Below are 20,083 nucleotides of genomic sequence, written 5' to 3'. Positions count from 1 at the left end.
AGCCTCTGCCTTATTATTAATAATATTTATTTTTAAAGCAGTTGAATTGATTATCAAAACTGACTGTTCATCAAAACAGACTATTTAAAATACTATTAAAATAATAAAATAATATTTTACGAGAATATTCGTTGATGTGCGACATCAAATGAACGCCGTGTAAGAATCTCGCGAGATTGACGAAAGATGGATCCCTTCTAAACATGACCTCTTTCTGTGGGAAGAAAAACAATCATTCGTTGGCCACACGGTGTCTCTGTTTACCATTAGGCTTGCCATCCTTTGTCATTCGACAGCAGCCTTTAGGTTACAACTTTTTCACAAATGTCTAGGCTGTATAACAAATATGATATTAAGTTTTGTATAAAGAAAATAGTATAGTTTAGGATCATTAGAATGCATCGTGACATTATTTTCATGACAATTCCCTGCAAACAGACAAGCCTTAATGGTACTTTACCAATAAAAAACTTTTGTTTTCTTTAGATTTTTGTGTGAAACATAATCTGGACAGTTCTTTACAGTTTTTGTAAGATTCACCGTTGTATGTCCGCAAATAAGGGGGACCCATTTAATAAACATGGTCTCAATACATTGTGTCACCACATTCAGCTTAACTTCCACCAGTAGAAAAGGTTGATCAGTGGTTCAAAAATGTGCTTATTGGGAACTTATTGACTGTGGGCATTATAGGAATTGGTCTGACCTATTATCTTAAAGATGAAAACGGTCAGAGATTACTGTATTAAAGACCATGCTTGTCACTTTTTTGCGCACATGGTATTAAGGAAATGTTTAACCTTTTCGTTTCTTGCTCTTAACGGTTCAAAACACTCAGTTGTTGCATCTCGATTTCTTCTAAGTCACATGTCTGGCAGTAAAATGACATTGCTGAGGAGGGGTTTAACATTCATTTTGGTCCAGGTGACACTAAAGGATGTCTGATAAAATCTTCTGTCCGCGTGGGCGTCTTACTACAAGATTCACATCGAGTCATTGAGAGAGGCTGATTGTGGGGTGAGACCACAGAGATACTGATCAGCATTGGAACCCGGCTGCAAGTGCATGCTGCTCTGAAAAGTAGCACAGATGCATGAGGATGCTGTGAGACATAACTCGTGGTTTCTGAGAGAATATGGCTGTAAATGTATACAGATTTTTAATCAAATTGTAACACTAGGCCACCCTTGCCATTAAGAGTGCATGGTGGGATTGAACTACAAATCAAAGACAACTGGACAACAGTATAAGAAAAAATATTTATTAGAAGTAGACAACAACAGACCTTCTGAATTGGAGTTTTCTTCTGGTCCCAAAGGTTCTAAAAGAAAGTCTACTGCACCATCCGAAACTTGGGGACAGGTAACGGGAACCACAGTCATTGTACCAGCGTCAACACAAATGGGGACCATTTCACTGCACTCTTACTTTGAATGCCAAAGGAGCTCTCAGCACAGCTTGTATCTTTTGGCAGCAACGGAGAGCTTGATTCCATGACGGGGCAGCCGATCACAATTGAGGAAGCTGAAAAACCTCAGCACCATGTTCACTGAATAAATGATGTTCAAACCCAGCACAGCTGGAGTCTTCTCCTTCTGATCTTGCATACTGGGGGAACATGCATCCCACTTTTTTCTAATGTGACATCAAATATAATAACATACATATCCCACACATGGAATACTCATCCCATTAGCAGCTTTCAGCCCAAACCATGCACAATCACGCAGGCATCCACTACTCAAATTTGAAAAATGTTGATTAAAATAACTTTCGGTAACAGTGGTAACCATAGAACCTGTGTCTAGTAAACATGGAACATCAACAGCATGCATTTTGACAAGCAGGTTTGGACAGGACCCCACTAAACCATAGAGAGCAAGATGATCAACTTCCAAGCCTAATGTCCCCAGCTCCAGTGTGTGGCTCCGCACACTGGGGAGTTCTAACTTTCGGACATTAAAGCGGACACAGTTACTGCCCCACCATTAGTGCTTGGGATAATCGATGAACCAGTTTGAGGATTATTGGTACATTACCTAGCCTAAAGACCACCCTGGTTGCATTTAATGCATATGGTCTGACCATCAGGGGTTCTGTGAAACTTACTAATTCTAGAGGTTCTTGTAACATTACCAGAAACTGTGTCTGCCCCTAATACAACTTTCTACCTCCTCCATCCAATCTTCAATAGAACGAGATCCAAGGGAGACATTACCAGAGGATCTGGAACACTTTCTTTCTCTGGGAAAATAGATAGCCTGTTCCCTCCTTTGTCCATTACCTTCGGCTGGTGAGCTTGGTGCAGAACCCGTGGAGCCTCCATCTTGAATGTTGCCGTCTAAATCTTTCGTTTTCCACCCAAAGCTGCTCCAACTACTGACGTAAATCTTGCAGCTCCTCCGCCATTACTACAGCAGACTTAAAACAAAATGATAATGCCATTACATGCAATCAATTGAATAACATCAGAATCCGCTGTCCTCTGAACCAACCGCTGTTCTTCTTTACAATAATTTAAAGAAAAAAAACAATGTGCCACTTCCTAGTCTTAAACTATTGCTCTCAAACCACAAGAAAAAACAATATAAATAGTTTATCCTACCGACTATGCCAAATTGTAACACTAGGCCACCATTGCCATTAAGAGTGCATGGGACCGTTTAGTAGGATCGAACTATAAATCAGAAGACAACTGGACAACAATATAAGACAAAATCGACATTTATTAACAAACAATATAACTGTATGAGAGCAATTAGTTCATATTTAAAAAAACACATTTCCACTCCTGTAAGGGTGCTAAAATATGGCTAGCAACACAGGGCAGAGAAATAAGCAAGACAAACATGCAAAGCAAGCTAGCTAAGCAGTCCTGTTCACAGAAAACAAGCGTCACACAAATTGCAAGCATACACTTTTAGCATAGTAAATGTAAAAAACAAAAACAAACAAAAAACATTAGCATGACATCATGTCCAAAAAACATGGTGGGACTTCTTAGTTGACAGACAGACAGACAGACAGACAGTTAGATAGATAGATAGATAGATAGATGGATAGATAGATAGATAGATAGATAGATAGATAGATAGATAGATAGATAGATAGATAGATAGATAGATAGATAGATAGATAGATAGATAGATAGATAGATAGATAGATAGATAGATAGATAACAGACAGACAGAAAGAGATATAAATACAGACAGAAAGACAGACCTATAGATAATATAGAGATAGATAAATAGAAGTACGGATGGACAGACAGATAGATAGAGAGACAAACAGATGGATGAATGGTTGGATAGACAAATAGATAGATAGATAGACAGACAGACAGACAGTGAGATAAACAGACATGTGTCATATGTCATTATAAAGCTCTCAAAGAGTAGAAAACTACCTGCCTAGTTGTTTACTCACAGGCAAATATAGCGAGTAATAGTAACATATACTAGTAATAGTATATGTATTTGAACAGGTGAACTGGTGTTGCATATATGCCGCATTTTATCTTTCAAACCAGCCCACACAAAATGTAATCGGATACATAGATCATTAGATAATCCACACAAAACACTATCTGGATTGAAACAAGTTAGCTTTCCTGGATCAGATTACTTCATCAGAACTGATTTATTAAGTTTTCTAGCACCATGGAATGCTAAACCAATCGTATCAGGATACAAATCACAGCAACCATAGGTGGAAGTCATCCAAATATGGGCAGAGAGGATCATTTATTGTAATTACATATGGCCACCAGGAGATGGCGCCAAGTACATGACACAGACTCAATGATGATGACACAGAATAGAACTGAATGAGATCCTGATACTCATGCCTGCATGCTTTGGAGGGAGAGGATACATTCAGTCATTGATGTATTTGCATGTGTAATTAGTTCTGGGCCCGCATTCACAAAAATTCTTAAGGCTAAAAGTAGCTCCTATCATGGAAATATAGGAGCAACTCTTTAAAATTAGGGGCATGTAACTACTGATTTTAGGGTACGTTAAAGAGTAATTCATGAAGCATTTTAGAATTAAAAGTGGCTCATAAACCCACGACATCCTCCTGAGGTTCTTCAAAAGGAGTTTGTCAACTACTGGCTACAGACAGGCACTAAAATCTGCCAGGTCAGCATATTTGAACTGTTAATATATAGATCTATACTAACTCATAGAAAATAGCCACAAAAATTCTGATAAATTGGTTAGGAATAAAGCATTGTCTGAACCAGATATTCCATTGCAGCACAATAGTAATGACTTCATGAATTTCTTAACTGATAAAATTGAACCCATCAGAAATAAAAATTGGAATTATGCAATCATCTGTCACAGCACCTCAGAAAACAGTGTCTCATAATTTTCCTCACGAGCAAATTGGTCATGAAGAGCTAACAAAACATATCGAAACATCAAAAACCACATGTATATTAGATCCAATACCAACTAAGCTCTTAAAAGAGGTATTCCCTGTAATCTCAAAACCTCTTCTTAATATTATTAACTCCTCGCTAAATTTAGGACATGTCCCATGAAACTTTAAAATGGCAGTTATTTAACCACTTATTAAGAAGCCACAACTTGATCCTGGAGAACTGGCTGATTATAGACCGATTTCAAATCTCCCGTTTATGTCGAATATACTAGAAAAGTTGAGTGTCCTCCCAAATATGTTCATTTCTACAGAGAAATAGCATATATTAACAATTTCAGTATTTAGGCCCCATCACAGTACAGAGACTGCACTTATCAGAGTTACAAATGACTTGCTCTTATCATCTGATCACAGCTGCATTTCTCTTCTAGTGCTTTTAGATCTTAGTGCTGCAGTCGACATAATAGATCATGAAATTCTCTTGAATATGCTGAAGAATTATGTTGGCATTTGAGGAGTTGCATTAGCATGATTTAAGTCCTATTTATCTGACTGCTACCACTTACTCTATGTAAATGAGGAATTGTCAAACCAAACTAAATTAAAGTATGGAGTGCCACAGGGATCAGTTTTAGGGCCTCTGCTTTTCTCCTTGTACATGCTTCCACTGGGAGATATCATCAGGAATCGTGGAATACGTTTCTACTGTTATGCCAATGATACCCAACTTTATATTTCTTCAAAACCTGATGAGATTTCAAAATTATCCATATTAGCAGAGTGTATCAATGAAATCAAAGATTGGATGGCCAGAAATGTCCTTTTCTCAGTTCTGACAAAACAGAGGTAATAATTATTGGACCAAAAACCTCTAAAAATAAGCCGCTAAAATATAATTTGACTCTAGATGGATGTACCTATTACATCATCTTCAACAGCAAAGAACTTGGGTGTTATATTTGATACCAATCTGTCCTTTGAAAATCAACATTTCCAATGTTTGTAGAACAGCATTCTTCCACCTCAGAAATATTGCTAAGTTATGACACATGCTGTCTGTTGCTGATGCCGAAAAACTAATTCATGCATTCATGATCTCAAGACTAGATTATTGTAATACATTACTGGGAGGATGTCCAGCAAGTTCAATAAATAATCTTAAATTGGTTCAAAATGCAGCAGCCAGAGTGCTGACGAGAACCAAGAAATATGATCATATTAGCCCAACTGTATCATCATTACATTGGCTACCTGTTAAATTTCATATTAATTTTATTGAATTTCTTAATTGTTAACTACATACAAAGCTTTGAATGGTCTAGCTCCACAGTACTTAAGTGACCTTCTGACACGCTATATTCCATCACGTTCATTACGATCGCCTGTTAATAGTCCAAAATCCACACATGGAGGTTGATCCTTTTCATATTTGGCTCCTAAACTATGGAATAGTCTCCCTAACTCTGTTTGGGATGCAGACAAACTCACTCAGTTTAAGTCTACACTAAAGACTCGTCTATTTAGCAAGGCATACACCTGATATATCCTTCAACTCACAATTAGGCTGCTTTAGTTAGATCTGCCGGAACCAGAAAGTGATGATGATTTATATTTCTGTATTCATACATTGAATGACATCTATGCTAATTGTATGCTATTTGTTTCCCTGTCTCAACATCGGGACTCCTATCCTGAGGTCACCAGAACCGGCTGGATCCAGCTCCGTTCCTGCTTGGTGTCGGACTCCACTGCTGTGTGTCTCTGAGTGATGATGACTAAATGCAGCCGGTGCTATCCAGACATCACTTCAGTCTATTACGATGGACTTCAGAGGATGAACTGAAGCCAACTCCAACCATAAGACATCAGATACTTCACACATCACTGCCTGAACCTTGGGTTTAGGATATACCCTACCAAACCTCACCGAAATGACCTGCTGGTTGAACTGTGATGCACCTCATTGATCTCTGTCTGCATCACCTTTGTTTATTGATGGACTACGATTGCATCTATGTGAACTTCTGCAGTTAATACAGGATGGATTTCAAAGACATTAGTCATAAATCTTACAGTTCATAATAAACCTTTGTTTAAACACTGACCCTTAACACTGAATTAGTTTAATAATTTTAAACCATGACTTTAACTATACACAAGTAATACTGGCATTATATTCATGATGTTAGTCAGAGGGGAACTGGCCCCCACAGTGAGTCTGATTTCTCCCAAGGTTATTGTTCTCCATTAATCAACATCTTATGGAGTTTCGTGTTCCTTACCACAGTCAACTTCAGCTGCTCCCTTGGGTTATTAATACATTTATTATTTAACTATTTAATTTTATACACATTTTACAACCATATTTAATCAAACTACACAATGATGACTCTAAGACATTATAGATATTACAGTTTTATCTTCTGTTAATGCTGATTTTCTATAAAGCTGCTTTGAAACGATGCGTGTTGTGAAAAGCGCTATACAAATAACAATGACTTGACTTGTATTTATGTAACATTGACAGATCAACCAAATGCAAGGAAACAAAATACAACAGATCAATTAAAACAATTGACTAATGATAAATTTTACCCATATATGACAAAAAGTGAGGATGCAACACAAATCAGACAGATTGGTCATGTGATTAAATTACTTTAACGTATAAACAAAAACAATCCTACAAAACGTTAATAAGACTACATTAGTTAGCTAGCATTTCTCGATGCTCATTCACATTGCTTCAGAAACCGCCTTTCCAAACGACTGTCAGCATTTACATGACAATTAAAGACAATGAATGACACAGTTATTGGAGTGATCAGACAAATGATTCATTAAGACCAAAATATTCAGACGACATTTCAGTCATTTAGAGCAAATCTCACAAAACCGTGGCGTAGTGGGCTAAAGCACATAACTGGTAAGCAGAAGGTTGCTGGTTCGATCCCCACAGCCACCACCATTGTGTCCTTGAGCAAGGCACTTAACTCTAGGTTGCTCCGGGGGGGATTGTCCCTGTAATAAGTGCACTGTAAGTCACTTTGGATAAAAGCGTCTGCCAAAAATTGTATTTCTTATTTGATTTGTGGGACGATTGCATTGCAAATTTTGTCTAAAGCCTCTAGTTTGCAAACTCTCATTTGCAGTCTCTAGTGTTGGTTTTTATTAGTCCTGATTAATGTTTAAAGAATAATTCTCTAACATAATGAAGGACATTAATTCAGGACAAATGAGATATTTTGGTAAACAAGCACACCAACCCCAAATAGGTCGACCAGGCTTAACTCCCAATATTCAGATATTACGTTTTTTTGTCATGCTCGGCTGTATTCATATATTAGTAGTGTTTGAGTGTTGCATGAATGAGTCGTGATCACTATGAACACACAGTTTTCACAACCACAATCCATCCGACAAAATTGTAAAGTTTCGTTTAACGGCACACAATAAAAAAAAAAACTGATCCCACAAACTTCAAACATGTTTAAAACCATAATAAAGGCAGATTAGTATTATTGCACGTGCAAATAAAATCAAAATATAATAAAAAAGCAAAATAAATAAATAAAAAAAAAAAAAAGCACAAAAACTATATATTTTTAAATAAAACAGAACAAAAAAAAAAATATATATATATAAAAAAAATGAACAACAAAACAAAAAAATCAAAAAAGAAAAGAACGATCACCAGTAATGACTAAAGGAGTCTATTTAAATTTTCTTAATGAGAAAAAAAAAATTATAATAATTAAAATCAACATATATTTATGTTACCAAAATACCAATTTAACTTAAAAAAAAATAAGAGATGCAAAACATGCTATTTTTATACAGCGGAAAAGTCCAGATAAATGAATGAAATTGTGTGACTGCAGATCTCTCATTCTTGGTCTCACAATATAATTAAACATATTGTATGAGGATGTAATTAGTACGTCAGCATAAAGAGGCTTTGTTCAAATCTCTTTCTACCGAACCCTAAAAGTAAACAGGCACATCAATGTAAAACCGGCTTGTTGACTGTATTTATTATCCACGTGGTTGTCTATTCATTGCTGAACATACATTAATGGCATGTAATTAATCAAAATTAATATATATGGATCTAAGCGTTCAGGCTGTTATAATGGCATTTTTCATGCTTGCTTGATTTGATTGAGAAAAACAAATGCACCGTAATTTTCCACGAGTGACACAAACCTCAGTGGACCTGCAAACGCAAGCCTCTTCGTATGTCCGATCATTATCTCTTAAACATGTCTTTTACCTTGACCAGCCACATTCAGGTTACATCGTATAGCTAACACAAGGTGTTGGGGTTCTCGCATGAACTGCGGGACAAAAACCAGATTATAACCTTTTCAAAAATTTTATTAGGAGCAGCTTCATATTATTAACCTATGGTCATGAAGGCTGGGTCATGACCGAAAGTACTAGGTCGCGAGTACAAGCAGCCGAAATGGGCTTCCTCAGAAGGGTGGCGGGCTTCTCCCTTAGAGATAGGGTGAGGAGCTCAGTCATCCGTCAGGAGCTCGGAGTAGAGCCGCTGCTCCTTTGCGTCGAAAGGAGTCAGTTTAGGTGGTTTGGGCATCTGGTAAGGATGCCCCCTGGCCGCCTCCCTAGGGAGGTGTTTCAGGCACGTCCAGCTGGGAGGAGGCCTCGGGGAAGACCCAGGATTAGGTGGAGAGATTACATCTCCACACTGGCCTGGGAACGCCTCGGGGTCCCCCAGTCAGAGCTGGTTAATGTGGCTCGGGATAGGGAAGTTTGGGGCCCCCTGCTGGAGCTGCTGCCCCCGCGACCCGACTTCGGATAAGCGGTTGAAGATGGATGGATGGATGGATGTTCTGTTGGCATGAACACGGTTATCAGGTTTATGATTATGGGTGAATCTTACAAAACGCCTTGTTTCACCCCAAGAAGAAAATAATGAGAAATTATTTTCTACATTGAAGAACATTTAGCCTATTTTTAGGAGCATTCAAATGTTTGGCATTGGCATGTTTTTAAATCACAATATGCTTTTGGCATTTTCATGACAATTAAGGACATTTTCCTCTCAGAATCTCATCGCCGTCATGCAGAAAAAACAAACATTGTCCCAATGCAGAAAACCTTAAATGGTCCTTAAAAATGGCTTTTTATGCAAAATACTGTTTCTCTTTTGTTCTTCTTTTGATGTTTTCAAGGTATTCACTCCTTTATGACCAAGGGTCAGTCTCACAAAAACGTCAAGGACATGTTTAATTCGTATTTCGCCCCTTTAAATTAAAGGAAAAAAATGATACATTTTATTTTGAAGAAAGAAAATGAAGCCGATTTTAAATAAAAATATTTCTTGGACATTTTCATGACAATCAAGCACATTTTCCCATAACATTCCCATTCTGCAAAAAAATAAAATAGAAATTGCACAGTCCCAATGCAACAAATCTAAATGGGACTAAAAATTGGCGTACTTTTCTTCAGACAAATTAAAAAGTTGATTTTGGTTTGAAATTTGACCCGGACATGTTTTCAAGAGAAAAAATTGGGAATATAATATAACAGTGGGAATAACTTCGACAAATCGTACTTGCCACTCGTACGGCATCTCAACCACAACACTTTTATTCCTCTTGAAAATCTGAATTTCTTCGGATAACTTCCTAAAGTAATATTTAAATTAAAAAACTTAAAGTGTGACGTATTTTAGTACCAAATTACAAAGATATGAAAGGCTCATCCCTCTGAAGTCCTTGTACACTCGATGGCTCATCAAGTCATTCCCATATAAACGTCCAGTAACGTGCACATACAAACAAGCCTAAATCCCTTTCAAACCAAGAATAATCCCTTTCTGTACCATTTGACCTTACAAAATACAAACCCTTAAAGTTGTACACAAACGAAAAGCAAACCACGAAAATATGGTCTCTGTACACATGTCCGTATTCCGGGATTTGTTCGTCTAAACTTTCTGAACTGGCATTTGCTTCGCTGGTTTGCTAGTCTTCTTCATGCGGCTACGGGCGTAGACGCGGAGGAAAAGGGCGAGGAAGACCACAGCCACGCCAAAGCCGGCCACCATGGTGACCGCGTGACCGTAGATGAAGCAGGACAAAAGAATAGCAATGGCCTGGCGTAGAGTCATGATTATCGTGAAGATCGCCGCTCCAAATTGTGCGATGGTATAGAAGATGAACAGCTGACCACATGCTGAGCAAACAGACAGCAAAACTGCGTGGAAAGCGAACTCAGAGTGACGCGCCATGAACGCTAGGGAATCGAAGAATGCGCCTTGCTCCAGGAGAGAGCCGACCGTGAAGAGACAAGAGAAGAGGTTCACGCCAAACATCATCTGGACAGACGACATCTTGTATTTGAAGAGGTTGTCCTGCCAGTTGGAGGTGAAGCTGTCGAAAACGATGTATCCGCCCAGGATGATGATGCCCGAGAAGGTTGTGACGGTGGACGGATGATTGTTGGTGGAACTGGACAGCAGGAACATGCTGACGCCTACCGAAATCAGGACAGCAGTGAAATACTCCCAGTATTCATAGCTTTTGCGGGAGACAATCTTGCCCATCAGCATCACGGGTATCACCTTAGAAGCTTTGGCTAACACCTGGTGCAGCACAAAAAAATAGATAACGGTTTATTTTCATTGCATAGAAAACAGCATTGTGCATGAATTGGTAAAGTAAGTATTCCAAATAATAGCCTAATCAAACCAATATATATTAATTATAAACAGATAGTATCCGTTTTCAAATAAACAAATATTTAGGCTACATTAGCATCTGCCTCCACAAAGCATCCCATTGAGCCAGAATGTGAGTTAAACGTGTTTTACCTGTGTTGGAAAACTGATGTATTTGAGCGCTTCATATTGGCACCAGCTGCTGAGAATGTTCGAGAGTGAAGCGAAGGAGTATTTGTACATTGGCGCGCCGTGGCGAGGCTGTTTAAACATAATGCAACACAGTCCGGACACGGTCAACGCCAGAATACGGTTCATTAAAACCAGAAACTGTGAGTCTTTGAAGCGCTCGCCGCTGCCTTCAACCTCTGTGGCGCCGTAAGAGCGTGTCATCACCCGTTCTTGAAGAATGCCCCATGTCAGGTACGACACCTGAAGGGTTAGACAAAACATGAGTGTTACAGTCTTAATTATGAACATTACTTGAACACGTACCAGTAAAGCCTTGTTTGTACTTTCGCCTGGCACTCCTCGCCAAATGACAGATGGCAGTGCAGAGAAAATATCAGCTGATCCAGCAAGAAACAGCACTTTGCTGAACTTTAAATTTACCTAGCCAGGTATGATTATAATAGTTCATGTACGCTGGTCATATACAAGAGGCAAACAAAACAAAAACACTTAGTAGTCTGTCTATCTGTCTCTGGCTACACTCAAGCACACAAGTTTACAGTTACAGCCTAGTTAAAATGATCTCTTTTACATTTAAAATAATTGTATGCATTCCAATAAAAATGCTTTTATTTTACACAGTATAAAATAAACAAGAGCAGTTCAATATTATATTACTGAAACCAAACCTCTAGTGTATTGTTAAGACCTTTTTATTCAGTGTGCCAAACGTAGTGGATAAATAGGCTTACTTGTCTTTCTAAACAAGAAAAACTGTGGAGCTGCAACTGGAAATTTCACAGTCACGAACAAGGGTAAGCCACAAGTATAAAACAGGCTTTAGATGTGACACTGGATCCTAAATAGGCATGACCCAAAAACTTTCCCCGAAATGTGTTTGAGTGTTTTTGGACCAATGAGATTGCACTATGGCCATGGATATCGAGCGTCATGTGAATGAAAAAGAAAACAAGTGAGCAACAAAATGTTTTGTTGTGCGTCACTTATTGTGGTTGTAGGTGGATGGGACACTAAGGTTTATTGTGTCATTGCATGCAGGTCAAAGATGAACCATTAAATGGCTCCAAAACCACACCAAAAACAAAAGACATAGCAAAAAAAAAAGCTAAATTAAAAAAACAAGCTACACAAAACTAAAATGAAAGGCCAGGCAAAATAAAATCAAAACACTAAATAAAAAAGCAAAGCAAAACTACAAGCAAAACCAAAACAAAATGCCAAGCAAAAACAAATCCAAAACAAAAGACTAAGTGAGACAAAAAGCTAAACAAAATACTAAACAAAACAAAAAGCAAAAAACAAAAGACCAACCTAAACAAAACCAAAACAAGCAAATCAAAACCAAAACAAAAGACTAAGCAAAAAAAAGAAAATAAGCAAAAAAGAAAAGACCAAGCTAAACAAAACAGAAACAACAACAAAAGACCAAACAAAATGGCAAACAAAACTAAACATCAAGCGAGACAAAAAGCAGAACCAAAACGAAAGGGCAGGCAAAACAAAATCAAAACACAAAAAAAAAAAAAATCAAAGCAAACTAAAAACAACCAAAACAAAATGGCAATCAAAACAAATCCAAAACAAAACACCAAGCAAAACACGGTAAACCTCTCACACTAACTGCACTTTAGAGATCAAAAGCACATTATTCATAGGCCAGATTTTTAAACTAGTTGGTGTTAACAGATTTGCAACCTAAAATGTTGATATTGCACATATTATTGTAAATACTGTACATAAAGAATAAAACATCATGACTGAATCTTCAGTTAAATTATTCAGTGTGTTGTTAATTATTCAGTGATTTAGTCCAGTTACCTGGAGTCCAGCTGCACAGAAAATCAACTTGATGGCCTGTCGAGCTGATGAACTGGATTCAGCTTCATTTCTGGGTGCCGATGACACGTCATCCAACAGTCCTGTCTTTGACTCGTTCCCAAACACACAGGTCTTTATGACAGGAAAACAAAGGCCACGACCTAATCATGAGAAGTATGTTAAGTGTGACAAGCACATACTGCAAAACCTCAGAGCTTGAACACTTAAGTTGAGTTTGAATTTGCAACAATGCTGAGTATATAAAATAATGTGCAGATTGTTAAACTATGTAGAGATAGGAGTGTATATATATACTGTATACTGACTACTATGTTTTAAAACTTGTCTGCTAACTACTTTGGCTGTGGCTCAGGTGGTAGAGCGGATCGGCCACTAATCACATGGTTGGCGGTTCGATTCCCGGCCCACACGACTCCACATGCTGAAGTGTCCTTGGGCAAGACACTGAACCCCAAGTTGGCATTCTAGCACCTTGCATGGCAGCTCTGCGGCCATTGGTGTATGAGTGTGTGTGTGTGAATGGGTGATTGGGACACAGTGTGAAGCACTTTGGTAACCTCTAAAGCTGCGTACACACTGCCAGCGACTTTGTGGCGGTGAAGTCGCTAGTAGGCGTTCCCACTACTGGTTGCCTAGTAACGTTTATAAATGACATTCACGGATGTCATTCCATTGCTCTTGACAGCAAATCGCTTTTCTTGGTGCTAAAAGCAACATTTTGGAGGGAAAAGACCAAATATAAATGGAATCAGTGCATAAAATGCTTTAAAATCAAAGATGAATGAGAAACAAGGCGTGCCGTTTGCCATAGCGGCTGTTTATCTGCGGCGAAAATGCAAATGGCGGTCTGTCTGGGTCCACAAAACCATTCAATCTCGGAGTCAGCACGGCGAGTACCACCGGCTGGTGCAAGAGCTGCGGCTGGATATACCATATCCGTATCATAGAGCACTGGAAAATTGCTAACAGCAAGAATTAGCCTTTCATCCATCTTTCCGTTACTGCAGGAGCTGAGAGAGAGAGAGAGAGAGAGAGAGAGAGAAGGATCACGTAAGCTCTCCCGTCTTCTCTCCTATTGGCTGTCGCTTCCGTTAGTAGCTCTTCATTTGAATAAAGTTGAACTTGTCTCAACTTTGTCGCTGGACACGCCCACATCTAGTCGCCAACAGTCGCGACAGCTCATGTCGCCGGAAGTCGCTGTGCTCTCAGTGAAAATGAATGGGATGGAGTCGCTGTCGCGCGCGATGTCGCTGGCAGTGTGTACGCAGTTTAAGGTTAAAAAAGCGATATATAAGTGCACACCATTTACCATGTTGTAACAAAAACCACCTGTTTAATTGTAAGAGAAAGGGAGTTGAAAAACAGTATTTGTTTTTGGGGCGAGAAACTGTGACTAACATTGTGCATATACTTAAAAGGATAAAATGCCACAGAAGTGTAGGATATGATTGGAAATGGAAAAGTGAGCTTAAGGGGAGTTACTTCAACAAACCTGTTTCTAGATAGTTGACCCGTTTGAAGTAGCTGATGAGGAAATATCCTGGGATGATGATGGTGGCGTAGCCCAAAACATTGAGAAACAAACGGAAGAGCCAAACGTCCTGCCAGTCGCCCAACAGCGAAGCATCTTCAGCGTCCGCAAGTGCAGCAGGCAAAACGCACAGCACCACACCAAACCATACACTGAAACAAACAAACAAAAACAACGTTTCAACTGTGAGATTTTAGGATATATCATCCTCTAAAACTCTTTCAAGACGACTTGCTTGAAACGACATTCCAAGAAGTTGATGCAAGGCAGAGAATTCTTATTTGCTTAATTATCCCATGAAATTAAAATGGAATTTTTGTGGATTTTTGTTCTTGTTTTTTAGCTTTGAGACCATCTAGTTGCTATATAACTCAACTATGAATTACTCAATGAACTTTTAGCAAATAAACGCATACATTCTGTCAGGAAAACAGAACAAAAATATTCATGACATCATCTTGCACTTCTCAAAGTTTGGTCCAATTAAATGCTCTCTAGAATGAGAATGTCCCTCCCCCTAATACCACCCTGCCAGCAGCAAGCAATAGCTTAAGTAATCCATAGTATAATTGTTTTATTTTATCCATTTATCTGTTCCATTATTAGCTTCTTGCAATGTATACTTTCTCTGTACAGGTTGTAAATCAAAATAAAAGTATAAAAAAGGGACGAGACCTGCGACATGTCCCACCCTAACATCCTGTTTAACAGGAAATGTGTCAACACGGGTAAGAAAACTACACTTTAACCTTCATTTGTATGATGGGTAAATATCCTATTCAGTTCTAGGTGCTTTAAATTCAAACCCACACCTAATATGTTTGCAATAGATTTACGGCTTTTGTTATCTTTGATTCAGGAAATCTCCTTCATGACTTTTGCTATGTCTTAATATCTTGTTAACTTTACAAATGAACATGCAACAAGACAACTGAAAATGTGACTCTTTCCAAAATAAAAGTTTTGGTAGTTGTGTATTATGGTGATGTTTGGCCTATAATTTTGTGCCCCTGTCACACAAGGTTCCTGTGTGCATATCGTGAGCATTCCTGGAATTCAGCAGGTCTCTGCTCCAATTCCAACAGAACCTCTTTGTGCAGAGCTCAGCCCCTTCACACCACAGGACAGCACCAGCTAAACCCCCTTCCGTGTGCCTGTTACCTGACACCACAGACTAGTTGACTAGCAGCCAATTAAAACTAGTTTAGTTGAACGCTTCATTAAAGAAGAAATGTGTGCTTTAAATAAATGTGAACAATAGTTCATTTACACTGTTGGGTTGCCAAAAGGATTTTTCCAAATTCTGAACTAAGACTACAGTGTACAAACAAGTATTTATTCATCTAGACCTCATCCGGATTATAACTTAAATCCTGGCCACATTGACAATTTGAGAATCGAGTCTTATAGAATATAATTAACAATTTAAAAAGATAAACAATGCACAAACGATGATCACAGTTTAGATCCAAGATGACATCAAGTAACAGCTGAATAAAATCCAGTTATTCCTCCCAAACTGAAAGTAAATGAAAGACCAACAAAACAAGAAATGCCAACTTAACAAAACAGCTCATAAAAATTCAGTCATTTCAAAATTAAACAAACAAATCCAAAATCCTGCTAGATTTTTATATTAAATATTATATACATTGTGACTGTAATATTTGAAATACTACATTAAATGTGATTATGATGTTTGAAATGCTACAATTCAATGCCACTGTGATATTTTATGATACATTTAAATGTGACTGATGTTTGCAATATTACGTTAAATGTGATCGTGATGTTTGAAATGTTATGTTAAATGTGATTGTGATGTTTGAAATATTACGTTAAATGTGATTGTGATGTTTGAAATATTACGTTAAATGTGATTGTGACGTTTTAAATATTACGTTAAATGTGATTGTGATGTTTGAAGTATTACGTTAAATGTGATTGTGATGTTTGAAGTATTACGTTAAATGTGACTGTGATGTTTGAAATATTATGTTAAATGTGATGTTTGAAATACTACAATTCAATGCCACTGTGATATTTTATGATACATTTAAATGTGACTGTGATGTTTGCAATATTACGTTAAATGTGATCGTGATGTTTGAAATGTTATGTTAAATGTGATTGTGATGTTTGAAATATTATGTTAAATGTGATTGTGATGTTTGAAATATTATGTTAAATGTGATTGTGATGTTTGAAATATTACGTTAAATGTGATGTTTGAAATACTACAATTCAATGCCACTGTGATATTTTATGATACATTTAAATGTGACTGTGATGTTTGCAATATTACGTTAAATGTGATCGTGATGTTTGAAATGCTACAATTCAATGCCACTGTGATATTTTATGATACATTTAAATGTGACTGTGATGTTTGCAATATTACGTTAAATGTGATCGTGATGTTTGAAATGTTATGTTAAATGTGATTGTGATGTTTGAAATATTACGTTAAATGTGATTGTGATGTTTGAAATATTACGTTAAATCTGATTGTGATGTTTGAAATATTACGTTAAATGTGATGTTTGAAATATTACGTTAAATGTGATTGTGATGTTTGAAGTATTACGTTAAATGTGATTGTGATGTCTGAAGTATTACGTTAAATGTGATTGTGATGTTTGAAATATTACGTTAAATGTGATTGTGATGTTTGAAATATTACGTTAAATGTGATTGTGATGTTTGAAATATTACGTTAAATGTGATGTTTGAAATACTACGTTAAATGTGATTGTGATGTCTGAAATATTATGTTAAATGTGATTGTGATGTTTGAAATATTACATTAAATGTGATTGTGATGTTTGAAATATTACGTTAAATGTGATTGTGATGTTTGAAGTATTACGTTAAATGTGATTGTGATGTTTGAAGTATTACGTTAAATGTGATTGTGATGTTTGAAATATTACGTTAAATGTGATGTTTGAAATACTACGTTAAATGTGATTGTGATGTCTGAAATATTATGTTAAATGTGATTGTGATGTTTGAAATATTACATTAAATGTGATTGTGATGTTTGAAATATTACGTTAAATGTGATTGTGATGTTTGAAGTATTACGTTAAATGTGATTGTGATGTTTGAAGTATTACGTTAAATGTGATTGTGATGTTTGAAATATTACGTTAAATGTGATGTTTGAAATACTACGTTAAATGTGATGTTTGAAATATTACATTAAATGTGATTGTGATGTTTGAAATATTATGTTAAATGTGATTGTGATGTTTGAAATATTACGTTAAATGTGATTGTGATGTTTGAAAAGTGATTGCGAATGCTACAAATCAATGCCACTGTGATTTTTCATAATACATTTAAATGTGACTGTGATGTTTGAAATATTACGTTAAATGTGATGTTTGAAATATTACGTTAAATGTGATTATGATGTTTGAAATATTACGTTAAATGTGATTGTGATGTTTGAAATATTACGTTAAATGTGATTGTGATGTTTGAAATATTACGTTAAATGTGATTGTGATGTTTGAAATATTACATTCAATGTGATTGTGATGTTTGAAATGTCAAAACTAAATGCAACTGTCATGACTGCAATGCTACATTTAGCCTAAACGAAATATTTCACTTTTTATATTAAAATGTGACTGTAGTCATCACAGTAACATTTAATGTAATATTTAAAACATTACAATGTTACATTAAATGAGATTGTGATGTTGGAAATATTACATTTAAATTAGTCATTTGAACTGTACGGTTTGAAATATAATATATATATTATAGTAATGTTGCAAATATAACATTTAACTGTAAGTGTGATATTTGAGCATCATGTTTCAGTACCTCCATGGAAACAGATGCATTTTCCACCAGCACCAGCAGCCGCCTGATCAAAACTCCCTAACACCCGCGGAGACTTCTCCAAACGCCCTCCAGTGCCGAACGTGTATCGATAAACCCTTCGGACAGTCAGAATATGATTAATATCCAGAGTCCGGACAAATAAAGTGTGTTTCTGAGTTAAAACTTCTCGGCCTGTTTAACTATCGCGTTCATCTGAACTGACGTGTTCTCTCACACACACACACCGCTTCCGGTTGTGAAAAGAGACACGCCTTCACGTATCCGTATAATATTCACACAGGTGTGTTGTTGTAGGGCTTCGGTAAATATTTGAATCGTGTATTGTGTGACAGATGTGCTAACTCACTTGAGCAGGTAAAATCTTATTGTGTGGGCGGGGCGGTTAATTATTCTTTGTAACGGACTTTTATTTTGAAATTTGTTCGGCGCTTATCTGTGGATTTTGTTTAGGTGTAAGGAGGGAATAGCGCCCCTCTGGTGCAGCAGTGTAACTTCAAGTTGACATATTTAAACACTACCTGTTAAAAGTTTGGATTTATTATATTCTATATTTTATAATATTGTTAAAGTCATAAAACAATGAAATAACAATAATGGTAGAATGTGAATATACCAAACCCCCTTTAAAACCAGCCAACTGGGAGACCAGCTAAAATCCTAAAAGGCTAGATTTAATATGACATAGCATCTGTTATAGCAACATTTGTTTTTAATGCATTAAATATTTAGCCACTAAATACAGTTATAATGATCATATGTTCCCCAACAGGAAGGAAAACAATATTCATTTTCATAAACAAAAATGAGGAAATACATTTACAATTACTAGAAACATATTTTAACCCCACCTCTGTGATGCAATTTACACGAATATGTTGTATTTGTGTGTCATGGTTCACTTCATACATTAACAGGAACTTGATTGGTAGACTCCAGTGTGGCTTTTCCTGTGTGTTTCTGGTCATTGTTGTTTTTCCAGTATCAGAACTTTTAAGAATTACAGCACATTTCCTCATCCAAAGCATGAAGCTGTCACCAGTGTCTGTGTTTGGTTTGCATGATAAATAGTGTTTAGCATTGCATTAAGTTTTGCATATTTGGCATCCTTTACATTCCACAAGTGTGTCATCGGTATATCAATTCAAAAATGTACCAACATCCTGCCTTGTCAATGCCTAATAATATATATATATATATATATATATATATATATATATATATATATATATATATATATATATTTTTTTTACTTGAAATGTTGTGCAAAATAAGTGTTAATTTTTTTAGCAAATCTGCCAGTGAATGAATGCATTGTATGTATACAACGTTGCATGAATATTTTAGCATTTTCTTGGTCTCTAGAAATCACTTTTGTCATTTCCATTGAGATATAACTTCAAGTCTGAAGTTTATATATCCCTTATATACATTTAAACTCGTTTTTCACAATTCCTGAGATTTAATTGTAGAAAACATTCCCTGTCTTAGGTCAGTTTGGATCATTATTTTAAGAATGTAAAATGTCAGAATAATAGAGAAAGAATTATTTATTTCAGCTTTTATTTCTTTCATCACATTCCCAGAGG

The 20,083-nt window shown here is 36.6% G+C and overlaps 1 protein-coding gene across 1 annotated transcript; it reads right to left on the bottom strand.

Moving 5' to 3' along the window:
• Positions 1–8,086: 8,086 nt before the first annotated feature.
• Positions 8,087–18,725, bottom strand: slc35b2 (solute carrier family 35 member B2). Its single transcript, XM_052096187.1, has 5 exons — positions 18,477–18,725; positions 14,601–14,791; positions 13,088–13,248; positions 11,231–11,509; positions 8,087–11,002 (listed from the first exon to the last, which is right to left on the bottom strand). The coding sequence occupies exons 1-5, from the start codon at positions 18,494–18,496 to the stop codon at positions 10,346–10,348; spliced, it is 1,308 nt and encodes a 435-aa protein (XP_051952147.1). The 5' UTR covers positions 18,497–18,725; the 3' UTR covers positions 8,087–10,345.
• Between the last annotated feature and the right edge of the window lie 1,358 nt (positions 18,726–20,083).

This window comes from Xyrauchen texanus, chromosome 28, assembly GCF_025860055.1.
Source record: "Xyrauchen texanus isolate HMW12.3.18 chromosome 28, RBS_HiC_50CHRs, whole genome shotgun sequence".
Taxonomy (NCBI): domain Eukaryota; kingdom Metazoa; phylum Chordata; class Actinopteri; order Cypriniformes; family Catostomidae; genus Xyrauchen; species Xyrauchen texanus.
This window is presented reverse-complemented; position numbering and strand designations above follow the sequence as displayed.